Raw genomic sequence first — 16091 nt, forward strand, 5'->3', positions numbered from 1 at the left:
CCATTTGATCCTTAGGAGGATCAAATAAGGATGTATCTGGAAATGCTTTATGAGCTGCAAAGAGCAGCTATATATATGTGTATATGTGTATATATATATATATATATACACACACACACACACACACACACACACACACACGCACACACGCATACACACACCTGTGGATATAATCCTGTTTGGGAACAAGGTTTTCTTTGTTATGTTAATGACGTCATACAGCATGGGGTATGTCTTACACCTAAGCACTTCTGAGATGTGAAGAGCGAATTAGGCGCAGAAGCAAGTGCAAAAGGGAAGAGATGTCACAGGAGACTCAAAAATGCTGGGACTAGAGAAGTTGAGACAAGGATCTTACCCCAAAGCTGAAAGAGAGAGAGCCTTCTCCTAGAGCGAATGCTCTGAATTTAAATTTCTATCCTCCCTCTTAAACTGTGAGCAAATAAATTTATATTCTTGAAAGCTACTTACTTGAGCAGCATTAGCAAATTACGACACCACAGGTAAACCACACAGTAGGCTCAGGCCATGAAGAGACATAGGAATGAAGATTATACTTGGAACAGAAATATCCAGTTAAGTCCCCAAAAGGCACTGAGTCTGGCCCTTAAGAACCCACTGCCATTCAGCCAATTCTGACTCATAACAACCCCCACTGGGTTTCCAAGGCTGTAAACCTTTATGCAAGTAGATTGCCTCTTCTCTCCTGTGGAGTGATTGATGGCTTTGAACCACTGATCTTCTGGTTAGCAGCCAAATGCCTTACCCCTATGTTACCAAAGCTCCTTGGTCCTTAAGAGGCATTCAGTAAATATTTGATGACTCCCCCCCGCCCCCCCGCCAAAAAAGTGGGTTGAAACTCAAGAAGGAAAACCCATTTAAGCTCTCCCACACTGTTTCTTCCTACATAAAATGGGATAGAGCCCTATATCTGCAGCATTCATCCTTGGGAGGATCAAATAAGGATGTATCTGGAAATGCTTTATGAGCTGCAAAGAGCAGTATGATTTAAAGGAATGTCACTTTCTATGGAATCTTCAGATTTTTTTGATTGAGAGGATTTTGTGGAATTGCTTTAGGGAGGGAAAGGTGTTAAAAGGGGGTTTTAACTCACCAGGTTTTGAATTTCACCTCAGGATATCCTGCCTCTGTGCTGTCTCTTTCATCTGAAATCGTTTCCAAATGTGTGGTTCAGTCACTGAACCCCTGTAAGCTGTAACAGAAATCAAGTGCCCTGCATATGAAAAATATGCATGTTATGGCATCTGGCACATTTGAAGTCTTTAAGGACAGCTCCTTGCTGCAGCTACAAGAACTGTCCTGAAGCTAAAGAGCAGAGAAACTCAAAACTCACTGGCATCGAGTCAGATCCGACTCAGAGCAGAGAGGAGCCACCATATCCTTGCCAGGTGGAAAACTCTGTTTCTCTATTTCTCCTTTCAAATATTTGCTTAATCTCATGTAAAGGGAGTATTTAAGTGTCTAAACACATTGGGGGAGCTTTCGTGGCATAGTGCCTAAGGCATTTGACTGCTAACCAGAAGGCTGGTGGTTCAAACTCACCAGCCACTCTTCAGAAGGAAGGTTGGACAGTCTACTTCCGTAGTGATACCGCCTCAGAAGCCCAAGGAGGGGTTGCTATGACTCGGGGCTGACTCAATGGCAGTGTGTTTGTTTTTTATTTGGTTAAACATGTTGGAGGTAGAAAAGGCCCTTTTGCTAGGACATTTTATCTGTGTAGGTTCCTTATATCATTTCCGTTAGATTTTCAAAATACTGAAAACTGATTCCAGATTCCCTTCACTATTCTGGGGCACTCAAAGTTGAGAACCCGTTTTTTTAGTTTTGGCTCAGTGTACCATCTGAATGGTGACTACAATTGACAATAATTTCCAACATTTCCTTCCTGGTACCCCCCCCCACTGCCACTGCCATAAAAATGTCCCCAAAGTACAATATTTTGCTAAATGATTTAATTAAGCCAAATATTTAGCAAGCAGAGCTCATCAAACATATGCAAGTGAAAAATTCAACTGATTTTGACAGTCTACTCTGTGCTAGGCCTTGTAATGCCTTCCATTATCTCATTTAATTCTCACAACTTGGGAGAGTGGGGATCAGCATACACATTTTACAGATGAAGGAACCTAGGCTTTTAGACAGGCTAAGCAATTTGCCTAAAAGTATATGATCACAAGGGATGAAGCCAGAACTCAAACAAAGTCACTTTGCTTTCTGATTTTCATCTAAATTTTTTTTTACATTGAAATATTGCCATGTTGAAAGTGACAATACAATAAATACTCCACTACTGTAGGGTAAAGGATCTTGTTTTACTGTAAGTAATATGCCTTTTGTTGTTGGCTCTGGAGCAATAACCCTTGGAGTAACCGGGGTGTCTTGGCCTGTGATTTCCAGGCAATGCCTGAGGATTTGTGCTGGTGACCGAGGGCTAGCTTTACCGGAACAGACTCACCTAGGAGCCTGATACCAACTAGCCTCAAGAGGCATGATTTAGCATATCATATTCATGGCCAATAGAGCCCAGGACACAAGGACCAGAGGGTTTCCTGGTTGGTGAAGAGTGGGTGACATGCCCTTAGATGCAGCACTTGCAATGGGAACCTTCCCAGATCTCACTGTGCATCTCTTCCTTGTGATGGTATTAATTTATATCCTTTTACTATAATATGCTGAGCAAATAATCTGAGAAGTTGGCCTATACAAAGAACATGGCATCAAGATTGGAAGAAGACTCATTGACAACTTGCAATATGCAGATGATACAACATTGTTAAAAGCAAATAGGACTTGAAGCACCTACTGATGAAGATCAAAGACTACAACCTTCAGTACAGATTACACCTTAACATAAAACAAAAATCCTCCAACTGGACCTATAAGCAACATAATGATAAATGGAGAAAAGATTGAAATTGTCAAGGATTTCATTTTACTTGGATCCACAATCAATGTCCACAGAAGCTATAGTCAAGAAATCAAACAACACATTGCATTTGCTGCAAAAGACCTCTTTAAAGCATGAAAAAGTGAGGCTGCTACTTTGCGGACTAAGAAGCACCTGATCAAAAGAGCTCTGGTGGCGTAGTGGATAAGGCACTTGACTGCTACCAGGAAGGTCAGTGGTTCACACCCACCAGCTGCTCTATGGAAGGAAGATAGGCTGATCAACTTCTGTAAAGATTTACAGGTTCGGAAACCCAATGGAGGTCACTATGAGTTGGAAACGACTCAGTGGCAGGGAGTCTGGTTTTGGTTTTCATATGATGTGAAAGCTGGACAAAGAATAAGGAAAACTGAAGAAGAATTGATGCCTTTGAACTATTGTGTTGGCAAAGGTTACCGAATATACCATGGACTGCAAGAAGAACAAACAAGTCTATCTTGGAAGAAGTACAGCCAGAATGCTCTTTAGATGTGAGGATGGCAAGACTTCATCTTACGTACTTTGGTCATGTTATCAGAAGGGACCAGTCCCTGGAGAAGGAAAGACCCTCAACAAGATGGAATGACACAGTGGCTGCAACAATCAGCTCAAACATAGCAATGATTGTGAGAATGGTGTAGGAACAATGTATTTTTCTGCTGTACACAGGGTTGTTATGAGTTGGAACCAACTCGATGGTACCTGACAACAACAAAACTATAACTAACATTAGTATCTTCTGTGAGTCCTGTCAGTTACTCCAGTGAGTTAACAAACCCAAGGATGGTATCCTATTAACTTGTAAAGTCTGACCTAACCCTGGATGGCTAAGGATAGAGAGAGAGTGTGTGTTGTGTGGGCAACTGACAACAGAAATGATGGAGAAGTGGGAAAGTGGGGATGTGACAGACTTCTGCCTTCTAGGAATTGGCTTTAGCCTGATTCTCATTCACAAAGTTATCATTGTCATCATAACTACTTAACATACACAATACATATTTTATTAACATACATATTAATTTATTAATTTTGCATTCTTTAATGTAACTTTGTAGAAGAAATCTGTTGTCTGTGTTTCATCTTACTACCATGTATATAAATATTTAAAAAGAAAGGGGAAAACCCTTTCTTTCAGAGCAGTTGTCCAATTTTTCATTTAGAGAACATGTAATTTAAGAATATCTGAAGCTATTTCTCCCTTAGAGACTATAATTCTCAGAGAAATTCTCAGTTTAGCCAGAATGACAGCAGCCCTGCGAACCATGTCCCCTTCTGATGTGCAGCTGCAGCCAGCGAGGGCCAAGCCACTCTCCGAGAACCTTAAGAAAGCAATGTCAAGATTTTATGGCTCTTAATACTGAGTAAGATCAACTAAAGATTATATAACCAGTTTGTTATATCTTGTGGGGAACATGAGATGAATACTGCTACAGGATAAATATGAAGGATATTAGTTAAAAATTCTTTGTAACTGCTGAAATAGGACATCTTAATCATAGTATTTTGCTCATGCAAACATTTTAATTTTTAAAACAACCACTTGAGTAAGCCAGATACAAGTTCACTGAAACGAGGTTCCAACAGTCCTATTATAAGGAGCTAAGTGGATCTTCTTACTTTTCCTCCATACCAAGGGGGAAGAAAAGATAATATGTTTGCTCTTATATGACCCATGAGCCAAGTGAATAGCAGATCAAGAGAGAGACATCTGCTCACCTGAGGCACTACACAAAGAATGCCTATTCAAATGGAACCATGGGTTACAGCAGATTTCTCCCTTTCTATCACAAATAACATCAAGTATCAAAATATGTCTAATACCAAGTTAAAAATATAATGTATCTTTGAAAAAAAATGGCCAAAAGCCCCCCGAAATTAAATTAATTGTGTATGTATTGTGTGTGTGTGAGCATGCGCAGTCTAATAGAAACAGCATCCAGTTGGAAGGCATTTATATTTTTAGGAGCTGCCCTCTGGCAGAAGACGCAGGATACACATCTTTCCAAGCACCATCCACCAAACTGAGAAATTGTAGTACCAAGTTAAGACTGCCAGAAACAAACCTTTACCTGAATTGCCCTGACAAGAAGAATCTTATTCTGTTGTGACCTGAGAAAGTTCCTATTATTTTCCAATTTATACATGTAGCTGAAAAAACAAAAAGGTTTTATTCCCCCCTTCAAAATAAATTAATCCTGATACAATTACTATAACATGGAAAACCTCTGGTGGCTCATTTACATTAGGCAATCTTGTTTACAATAAAGTTTCAGCACAAGAAGAAGGGGTAGTCCTTTATTTGGGTAGGGAGTATGGAGGAGGTAATAGATTTTGACCCATATACAGTAATATTTGCAGAATTCTCCTCCTTCTTCCTGGAGGCACCGTGGAGCAGGGTTTTGAACCAGTTTGAACCAGTTGAATTATGGCCAACACAGTGAAATGGGAACAGACTTGAATTTGTTAAATGTGAGTGTACCAGATCAATAACCAGAACAAGAAAAATTACAGGTCGAAGCCCTGGAATGGGAGACTCAGAAGAGGCAGTTGGGCCCTTTTAGGAGCCTGATACAAAAGACTGGATAATTGCCAGGACTATGGAGAGCAACACACATTCAAAACGATGCAGTCTGCTGCCATCTCCGAGTCGGGCACCATTGTTTCCAACTTTACCTAACAAGAGATTTGGTTGCTGTGCAACAAGCACAGCACCCTTGTTTTCTAAGAGGGAGATTAAGTTTCTAGAAGGGTGTTGGCCTGTAATTTTTCCCATTCCAGTTATCATTCCAGTACACCACTTATTACAAATTCGGGTCTGATCTGTTTTTGCTGCATTGACCGTGACGGAACCAGGAAGAACCTGTTCAAAGCCCTACCACAGAGGCATTCCCCTATTGTATAGCTGGATGGAGCTGATTTGTCCTTGGTCATATACAAATAGTTGACAAAGGAACTGGTGCTAACACTATAAACCAATCTAACCACTAATTGTAATGAATCAGATTTAACAGAAATCATAAAGTGCAATATAGAGATAGTTCTAATTCCATGGGTATTTTAGGTTTTATTTCTTGTGTATTATTTTAGTTGATGTCAAATGTGGAGAGGGAGGAAACAAACTGTGCTTGTTGGCAAAAGCTCATCCAGGCCAAACTGAGGTGAGCAGGTACAGCAGTACCACCTCACTGCATGCGGCAGCCCTAGTGGGCACCTAAGGCAACAGTTAGTAACACTAACAAATGTCAATCAGAAAGAGGAAGCAAGAAAGGAAAAAAGCAAACTTTGTTACCTTTGGCAGAATAACTGTGGCTGAATGATTTTTGAAGGTGCATCAATGCTCTAAGATTGGGGGTGTATAGTAGATACAGATAGGAGACTCACAGCTAAAGAGAAGAACTGCTCAGTTCCTCTTTTCCCCTCTGAACCCTGAGGGATTCGATCTTTAATTCACTGGAGGAGTGGACAGGCAACTATTATGTGAGCACGTACTAGTGCCTGGCATTCACAACCTTACCTCACAAGATGGCCCAGGAATCACCAGGATCCACATGGAGGCTCCTTCTGGGCTGGGGGGAAAATGCTTTGCTCTTACCACTGCCGACACCCACACTGCTGCAGACTCTGAGCCACAGCAAGGCTCAGAAGATCAAGGGACCAGTCACAGCAGCCTTTTTAACTTTGGGAAAACCCAATGCTCACTTCACTCAAATGTCGCAAAGTGGTGCCATGACCCTTTAGCTCTTGGCTCACCAATTCAAAGAGCCACATCACATACAGCCCTGAATCTGCCCACTGCATGATTCTGTGTCTAGTTCCTTTCCAGGTCCCCCAAGTGGAAGACAGTTCTGGCAGGGAGTCTGGGCAAGATTACTATAATATTTAGCCTTTGTCCTTCTTTTTCTACATCTTACTGTAGAATAAGACACATAGGTCTCTGAGATGGAGTACTTCAGTTGTATGCTGGACTTGAGGACTGCACTCAAAAGATACCTACCTGCAAGGCCTCAAGTCTGCTCTGTCTAGCTCAGGAATCACCATTTCAAAGATGAAGAAACTGAGGTTCAAAGAAACATAAGAAAGGCCCTTCCTCAAATAGTGGAAGCCAAGCCCTCAGCTTAGTAAATTTACTGAGTATTTAACTAAATGGGAAATGGCAGAATCATACAGACAGAGTAGGTTTCTTCCCCTTAACTATGGGTGTAGATTTATACAATCCCACTTGTCTTGGGCTTCAGTTTTCTCATCCATAAATAGGGTCTGAATGGTGATTTCTAATGTGCCTTCCAGCTCTGAAACTGTCATGGGGAATGAGGAAGTAGTTCTATGTGGGTGGGTGGGTGTAAATACACACACACACACACATCATATGCTACAATTAAACACAGTTTCTAACTACATATCATCCAAAAACCCTATTTTCCTAATCCCAAACCAGGGCTACACACGACCCCTCTGGGCAGCCTGAGAATTCTGGGCGTGTGGTCAGTACCACTCTGGTTTCTCTCCAAATACTAAGTGTACAGAGTAAGAAGACTAGAAGCCACATACTTCACATGAAATTAAGTCACTAAGTTCGCTGGAGGACACGACATGCCTGAGGGAGGCCTGGGCTGTGGAGGGCAGAACGCACCGCAGAAAGCACAAATTAGGAGACAAACTGTGGCTGCCCCAATCTGGTGTCCCGCTGCCAAATACCCGAGTGGGCAGTGTAAGTCCATGCTTGAAACAAGCGTGGCTCAACAACCACGACTGTGGACAGTAACCTGCACTCCCGGATTTACACATCCTGCGTGTGCAGCTCTGACAGAATGCGGTGCGGAGCGTGCGGCGGGGACTTGACCACTCTTGCTAAGGCACGTGGTACCGCCCAGAGCCGGATTAAAGCATGCTGGCCGCTGAGCCCTCCCTGTCCCCGCGGCCGCCCCGCCTCACCGCCACCCCCCGCCAACATCCCGGCGCTAGGACCCCGCGCGCCTCTCACACTTCCTCCCGCCAGGGTCGGCGCTGCCGGCACGGCGCCCCAGTCTCCCGCCCGCTCCGCCCAACCGCCCTACCTGGCGAAGCAGTACTCGCAGTGGTTGCCCCGCTCGTTAACCGTGAGCACGTAGGCGTAGGCCGGGCAGGAGAAAAGCAAGTCTCCCACCTGGAAGGGCTGCAGGGCCCGCAGTCCCCGGCCCTTGCCCGGGCTACAGAACCTCTCCAGGCCGCCATCGCCGTCTTCCCACATGGTGGCACCGAGGCGGGAGGGTGGCGCGCGGGTTGGGCTGGCGCGGAGGGGCGCTCGGCTCTAGCTGTGCCAGGAGCTGCGGCTCCCCGCGAGCTGTTATTGGAGAAGCGTCACTGAGCTGCGGGGGGCGGGGTGGGAAGCCGTTTGGCAGGCGCGGCGGCCCGCTCCCCGGAAGGGACAGCGGCCCCGCCCGGTCCTCGCGCGCCCCCGGGGGAGGGGGTGGCCGTTGACCTGGCGCCCCTCCCCCGTCCTTGGGACCCTCCGCCACCTCCCCGCGCTCCTCTGTGTCGGTTTCCGGTGTGACAGCAACAAAGAGCTGCAGTCCTGCGGCTCCTGGAAGGAGGGCGTGGAGTCTGCAGCTCGTGATGTCTCCACGGAAGGAGCGGGACGCTGTCCCCTCACCAGTGGGCAGACTGGGGCCGCCTAGGAGGGCAGGTATCCGAGGCCTCCCTGGGACAATCTGGATGTCCTGCCCTACGTAAATTGAGGGGACGAAGATGTCTCTTAAGCCTACGTTAAGTCCTTATAAAAAAACCCTGGGGTGATTCATGAACATAGAAGAGAAACTGGGGAATGGGCAACCACGTAGAAAAGTTTGATGTGCTGAAGAGTTAATAGGTTCTCAGTTCCCAAAGGAGCCCTCGTGGCGCAGTGGTTGAGCGCTCGACTGCTCACTGCTATGTGGCGATTCAAATCCACTGTAACGATTTGTAGCCTTGGAAACCCTACTGGCAATTCTACCCTGCCTTATAGGGTCCCAAGACTCAGAAAGGACTCCACCGCAGTGGGTTGGGTTGAGTTTATTCCCAAGGGTGTGCTGGTGAGACTTTAAACCTTCAGGGGATTCTCTGAAGTGAACTGCCCCTCAGTGGCAGTCCATTTACGTAGACAGAAGTAGAATGAATGTATTGGTCACCTGAGTTCTCTTGAGTCTGAGCACTACTGTGCAGCGTCACTAGAGGGGTGGTGTGGACCACACTGGGTTACACTGTCAGAAGGAGGTGACACCAAATGACTGTCTGTAAAATTTTTGTGCAGTGTTTCAGTCGAAATTTATTATTTGTTATAAAACTATCCCTGTAATTGGTTATAAAAAAAGCTTTTTTGTAAGCCCAGCTTATATGTACAGGCATACCTCGTTTTATTATGCTTCACAGATACAACTCTACATGAAGCAAGTCTGTCAGCATAATTTTTCCAACAGCATGCACTCATTTTGTATCTCAGTGTCATATTTTGGTAATCTCACATATTTCAAACTTTTTCATAATACTATTTCACACTTAATAGCCTACCAAACCCCAAAATACAAACCCATTGCCTAGCTGATTCCAACTCATAGTGGCCCTATAGGACAGAATAGAACTACCCTCATAGGGTTTCCAAGGCTATAAATCTTTATGGAAGCACACTGCCACATCTTTCTTCCGATGACAGTTTTGCACCTCCAACCTTTTGGTTAGCAGTAGAGTGCTTTAACTACTGTGTCACCAGGGGTCCTCTTAATAGACCATAGTGTAACCATAACTTAATATGCACTGGGAAACCAAAAAATTCACATAACTCACTTTATTGAGAGATATTTGCTTTGCGTCAGAACTAAATGTGCAATATCTCTGAGGTATGCCTATATCAATAGGCTAAAACCAACATGATGTACTTTTTGAAACTTCTAATGTGCTTAGGTCAGAACAGTCATTAGTAGTGCCTGAGGCATTTGACTTCTAACCAGAAGGCTGGTGGTTCAAACCCACCAGCTACTCCTCAGAAGGAAGATGGGGCAATCTACTTCCATAGTGATACTGTCTCGGAAACCCAAGGAGGGATTGCTGTGACTCAGATCTGAGTTAATGGCAGTGAGTTTGGTCTGTTTTTTTTTTTTTTACAATGACTTCAGCTCACGTGGTTTTTCTTTGCTGCTTGTGTTTTTATAGTCTCTGAGAGTGTCAAATTTTCTGGTGTTTTAGCTACAGTATTATAATTATTATTTGTGAACCTATGTCAATTAACTTTTTCGAGAATGAGATAGTGATTAAATGAACAGAAGGAGAAAAATCAAAGAAGGCTTCCACTCACTTACTAATAATGCACCGAATGTAATTCAATGTAGAAAGAGTTTACAAAACAATATGCTTGTTAGTATTTGTATAATCTAAGAAATACTAGATTTAAGCAGTTTATAGCTGTATTTATCTTATATTATGCTATGGTTAAAATGGATAATAAAGGATTTTGTATAGTCTAATACAGTGGGAGGTCCATGGGGGACTGACACTGTGAGTTACCACGTTGGTTTAACACTAACCCTAGTGATCCCACTGGTACTATGGATGCTCCAGAGAAAGCAGGAATCAACCTTGCCATTAGGATTTTTAGACTCCTGTTGGAGGCCATTGTTATCTGATGGCCAGAACACTGCTAGAATTTGCAGTGGTTTTGGTTTGCTTGACCACTCACTCATTTTAGAAAAGTCAATTACATTATGAGTTACTCAGAGGATTAAAGAGTTAAATACACATAAAGCCTATAGAACAAAGTCTGTTGTTGTTGTTATGCCGTCGAGTCAGACCCGACTCATAGTGATCCCTCCTTGGGTTTCCGAGGCAGTATCACTACGGAAGTAGATTGCCCCATCTTCCTTCCGAGGAGTGGCTGGTGGATTTGAACCGCCAGCCTTCTGGTTAGCAGTCAAGTGCCTTAGCCACTATGCTACCAGAGCTCCCAGAACAAAGTTTAGGCATAGTCATATAACCATATGTGCTATTATTTGTATGGGATGGAGAAGATAATCTGTGTTCCACATAGGATTGTGTGAAGGCTGAAGTTTATGTGAATGCTGTGAAGACTATAAACATGTGAAGAGATAGTTTAGCAGAAAACATTAATACTTAAATTAAGATTTTACTCATAGTTTAAGATCATACTTTGACTAGTTTAGCCAAGGCAGAGATGAATGTGGTAAGACTAGTGGAAGTTTTGGCATTTCAATAAAATAGTGATATTAATGACAAAAGGAATAAGCCTCTAGCCCTCCTGCATGGAAAGGGCATCATGGATACTATTTCATTTATACATTTTAAGAAGTATTAAATAATGTGGAATCTGCAAAATGCCACACAACATGGATGAACTTGGAGGACATTATGCTGAGTGAAATAAGTCAATCACAGACAAATATTGTATTAGTCCATTATTGTAAAAGGTCAAGGAAAGGTTTATCTATGGAAGGAAATTTTCTTTGTTGGTTACCAGGGGTGGGAGGGGAGGGGAGGGAACACTGTTAGATAGAGATAAGTATTGATTTGGGTAAAGAGAAGGGCAATATACCAAATATGAGTGATCAACATGGTGGCATTGAGGAAGAGGAAGGCACGGAGAGGTACATGGGAGGTGCAGACAACAAAGATGAACACTTTTGCACATATGGTACTGAGTTGTCAGTGAAGGCAAACATCCATATATGGGTGGATAGATGGGTAGACAGGCTGAAATATTATGTATGTCTATGCAGGGGAGAATGTGCCCAAGACCATGTATAGGGTTGGCAGGCAATGGCTCTACAAGTGTATTTGTATGTTCTATAAGAATTCCTAGGTTTATACTAGAGCTGACAAGGGACAAGGTTGTAGTCACTTCTTGGCCACAGTTAGCTACCCAGAGGGAATGAATAGTTGGACCTGTAGGCTCGGGACCATAGTCGCAGAGGACATCAAGCTCAATTGGCATAACATAATACACAAAAACATTGTTCCACATCCTACTTTGGCAGGTAGTGGCTGGGATCTTAAAAGCTCGCAAACGGCCATCTAGATACAACGATGAGTCTCTCCTCCTCTAAAGCAAAGAAGAATTAAGAAAAACAAAGACACATGGGAGCAATTAGTCCAAGCAACTGGTACACCATGCGATTCTCAGCCTATACAACTATGAGACCAGAAGAACTAGATGGTGCCTGGTTACCACTGTCAAAGGCTCAGATGGGGATCTATGTAGGAGATCCTGGATAGAGAGGGAGAACAATGTGGAAAAAACTCAGAATCATTATTAAAAAAAAAAAGGGAGTGGGGTCAGGTTTGCTGGTCTGATAGAGCCTGCCCCTAGCTGCCCTTCAGGTCTGGAATTGAACCCACTCCTGTGGCTTCCAGCCAAACAAAAGACAGGCATATGTGCTGAACATTTACAGTAGGTAGATACATTCCTTGGAGAGATCAATCGTGGGAGACTAGAAGGGCTGTGTATGCACAGGGAAACAGCTCACGGGGCAGGAGTGCATGGGAGGGAAGGACACAGGAACGAGGTAACGATGGGGAGGAAGTGGGAGAGGAGCTGTTGCATTGTGGGAAATTGCAGTCAATGTCCTGAGACAAAATGTATGTAAACTACTGTGTGGTGAATTTTCTCTGTAAACTTTCACCCAAGTCACAATAAAAATTTAAGAAAAAAAAAGTATTGACCAAGCATCTACTATGTGCCAGCCACTGGGATGGAAAGATAGAAAAAAGGTAGCCCAGAGTCCTTACATTGGAGTTCATAGTCTAATAAAGTTTGTTACTGAGTATCATGTGCCAGACACTATGCTAAACGCATTAAACACATTATCTCAGTTAATCTTACAAGAACCCATTGAGTTAGGTGTTATTGGTCTAATTTTCAACATTAGGAAATTTAAGATTGAGAATAATCTCCAAGGCCATAGAGTAAATTGCAGAATTTGGTCTCAGACCAAAGTGAGTCTGGATTTGAGGCCCATGCTCCTAACCACAATGTCACTGCAAGCAAATACAGTTCAGTGGGTTAAGTGTAAGGGTCCCTGGGTGGCATAAGTGGTTCATATTGTATTACTAACCTGGAACTTGGTGGTTCAAATCTACCCAGTGGCATCACAGAAGAGAGAACTGGCAGTCTGCTTCCATAAACCAAGAAAACCTTATGGAGCAGCTCTCCTGAGTAACACATTTTCTCTTCATGAATTAGAGTTGACTCAATAGTAACAGGTTTGGTTCTTTTGGTTTGGGTTAAGTGTTACTATAGTGTTTTTTTTTTCAGAATGTTCTGTGGGGATACAAATGCAAACTGTCAGTGGTCTCAAGTGCTAAAGCAACTAATCATAGGGGATGTGACCGTGTCTGCAAAGGCTTTCCAGAAAGAATAACGTTTGAGCTAAGATCTAAAGGATGAATAGACCTTTACCAAGAGGAGGAGGGACAAGCATTCTAGAAGAGGGAACAGTGTGTGCAAAGTTCTATTGGTACTAAGACTGTTATATGAAAAACTAAAAGAAAGACTCACTGAAACAGAGGTATAGGTGGCATGCCATTGAAGATGATTTTAGGAAGTAAGTAGCCCTTGTTGACCAGGCTGTGGAACCTTATTCTAAGCAATGGAGAGTCTGAAGGGTCTCAGAAAAGTTTGTTGATAAGTGTTACTTATCAAGTGACACTTGTGTTTATTATAAGTGAACATTATATGTAAATGAAAGCATTTTCTAAAACCTTCAAAGTTTCTGAATACACCTCTACCCAGGCAAGTCTTGGAATAAACTCTTGGGCCATGTCATGGATTGAATTGTGTCCCCCCAAAATTTGTGTCAACTTGTTGTTGTTGTTGTTATGTGCCATCGAGTGGAACCCTACTCATAACAACTCTTCCTTGGGTTCCCGAGGCGGTATCACAATGGAAGTAGATTGCCCAACCTTTCTTCCGAGGAGTGGCTGGTGGGCTTGAACTGCCAGCTTTCTGGTTAGCAGTCAAATACCCTAGGGTCATAATTCTCTGCTTTAGAAGTTTTGTGATGATGTAATGTGGCAGATATATAATGACATGCATGATGTGTAAAAGGATTAAGATTAAAGGTGGATTGCGCCTGAGGCATTTGATTGCTAACCATAAGGCTGGTGGTTCAAACCCGCCAGCCACTCCTCGGAAGGAAGATTGGGCCATCTACTCTGGTAGCACAGTGGCTAAGGCACTTGACTGCTAACCAGAAGGCTGGCGGTTCAAACCCACCAGCCACTACTCCGAAGGAAGATGGGGCAATGTACTTCCGTCTGCCTTGGAAACCCAAGGAGGGGCCACTGTGAGTGCCGTCCGACTTGACAGCAGTGAGTTTTTTAGAGTTTAATCTTACCATAGCCCTGATCTGGCCTAAGGGGAGCTTCCTTGGGGCACAGCCTGCAAAATCTTTTATCTTACAAGAGATAAAATAACAGAGAATGGACCTACTACCACCATAAAAGAGCCTAGAGTGTAGTGTGTCCTTTGGACTCAGAGTTCCTGTGCTGGGATCCTCCTAGAAACGAGACACAGAGAGATAGAAAATCTTCCCCTAAAGCCAGTACTCTGAACTTGGACTTCTAGCCTCCTAAACTGTAAGAGAATAAATTTCTGTTTGTTAAAGCCACCCACTGTGATATTTCTGTTGTAGCAGCACTGAAGAACCAAGACAGGCCATATCATTGTTTTTTAAAATTTATGTATTTGTGTGTGTGTGTGTATGTGCATGTGTGAGAGATTTGGATGAAAGTTTACAGACTAAGTTGGTTTTCCATTCAACAACTGTGATGGTTATGTTTGTATGTCAACTTGGCTAGGCCTGGTTGAATGGCTGGGCAGCTGGATGTAGTATTCCCCATGATAAGACTGGTAATCAACTCCATGGTGGAATCTACTGGGAGCAGCAGCCTTTGGGTATGTGATCTGCTTCCTGTATATAAGGAGAAGCTTTGAGAATGGTCTCTAGCCTATGGCATGCTTGATCCCTGCATGTAGCTGTGTCATTCCTCAGCAGCCTGCTATGCTCTGTCTACTTCGGGACTTACAATGGACTTAAGTTAATGGCCTGCTGTGTGGTTTTGTAACATGGGGACTGTGCCTTTTTACTTGTCAACCTTGGGGCTTCTCAGCCTCAGCAGCCAGCAGCTGTCTGAGTGAAGAAATGCCTCTAGCTCCAGTGGGCTGAGAGCAGGAGGCAGAGCTGGACCCCAAGGTTGAGGGACTTTCACCAAGCCCCTAGAGCCTGGCACTTTGAACTTGGACTTAAAGCCTCCAAATTGTAAGAATAAACTCCTGCTCATTAAGGCCATCCCATTTGTGGTATATTTCTTGTCAGAGCAGCACTAGGTAACCAGAACAACAATCCATACACATTTTGTTTAGTGACTTTCATTGCCATCCCCTACAATCTAACAGCACGCTTCCCACTTCTTCCCTGTGTTTGTCCTTCTTTCCTGCCTTCTTAGCTTAATTCCTGGGCAAATGCTACCCTTTTGACCTCCTGTGATTGATTGTTCTAATGAGTGTTTACATCTCTGATGTTATTGTTCACCTTATAGGCCTCTCTCTTGTTTGGCTGGGGAGCTCTGGTAGCATAGTGCCTAAGGCACTTACTTGACTGCTAACCAGAAGGCTGGAGGTTCAAACCCACCAGCCACTCCTTGGAAGGAAGGTTGGGCAATCTACTTCCGTAGTGATACCACCTCGGAAACCAAAGGAGGGGTCACTATGAGTTGGGGCCAACTCGATGGTACATAACAACAATAACAATAACATTGTTTGGCTGAAGGTTGATCAGTGGGGGTAAGTTCAGTACCAGGCTTGAAAGGCATCTAAGACCCATAGTCTTGGGGGTTCCACCACTCTCTATCTGACCAATAAGGCTGGTCTTTTTTATGATTTTGAGTTTTGTTCCACATTTTCTCCTACTCTATCCAGGACCTCCTGTTATGATCCCTTTCAAAGCCAGTAGTGGTATCCAGGCACCATCTAGTTCTTCTGGTCTTGGGGTTGTGGAAGCTGAGGTTCACGTGGTCAGTTAGTCTTTAGACTAACTATTTCCTTGTGTCTTTGGTTTTCTTCACTCTTCTTTGCTCTGGGTAGTAGAGAACAATAGTTGCACCTTAGATGGATGCTTACAAGCTT

At 43.5% G+C, this 16091-nt stretch overlaps 1 protein-coding gene across 1 annotated transcript in view; it reads right to left on the reverse strand.

The window, feature by feature from the left end:
• Positions 1-8174, reverse strand: part of SMYD2 (SET and MYND domain containing 2) — a 68598-nt gene extending 60424 nt beyond the window's left edge. The window contains exon 1 of the mRNA XM_007952608.2: positions 8002-8174. Coding sequence (XP_007950799.1) covers positions 8002-8174 — 173 coding nt within the window. The remainder of the gene's footprint in view (positions 1-8001) is intronic.
• Positions 8175-16091: the final 7917 nt, after the last annotated feature.

The sequence above is a fragment of the Orycteropus afer genome, unplaced genomic scaffold, assembly GCF_000298275.1.
Source record: "Orycteropus afer afer isolate SDZICR_OR568_19922 unplaced genomic scaffold, OryAfe1.0 scaffold00013, whole genome shotgun sequence".
Taxonomy (NCBI): domain Eukaryota; kingdom Metazoa; phylum Chordata; class Mammalia; order Tubulidentata; family Orycteropodidae; genus Orycteropus; species Orycteropus afer.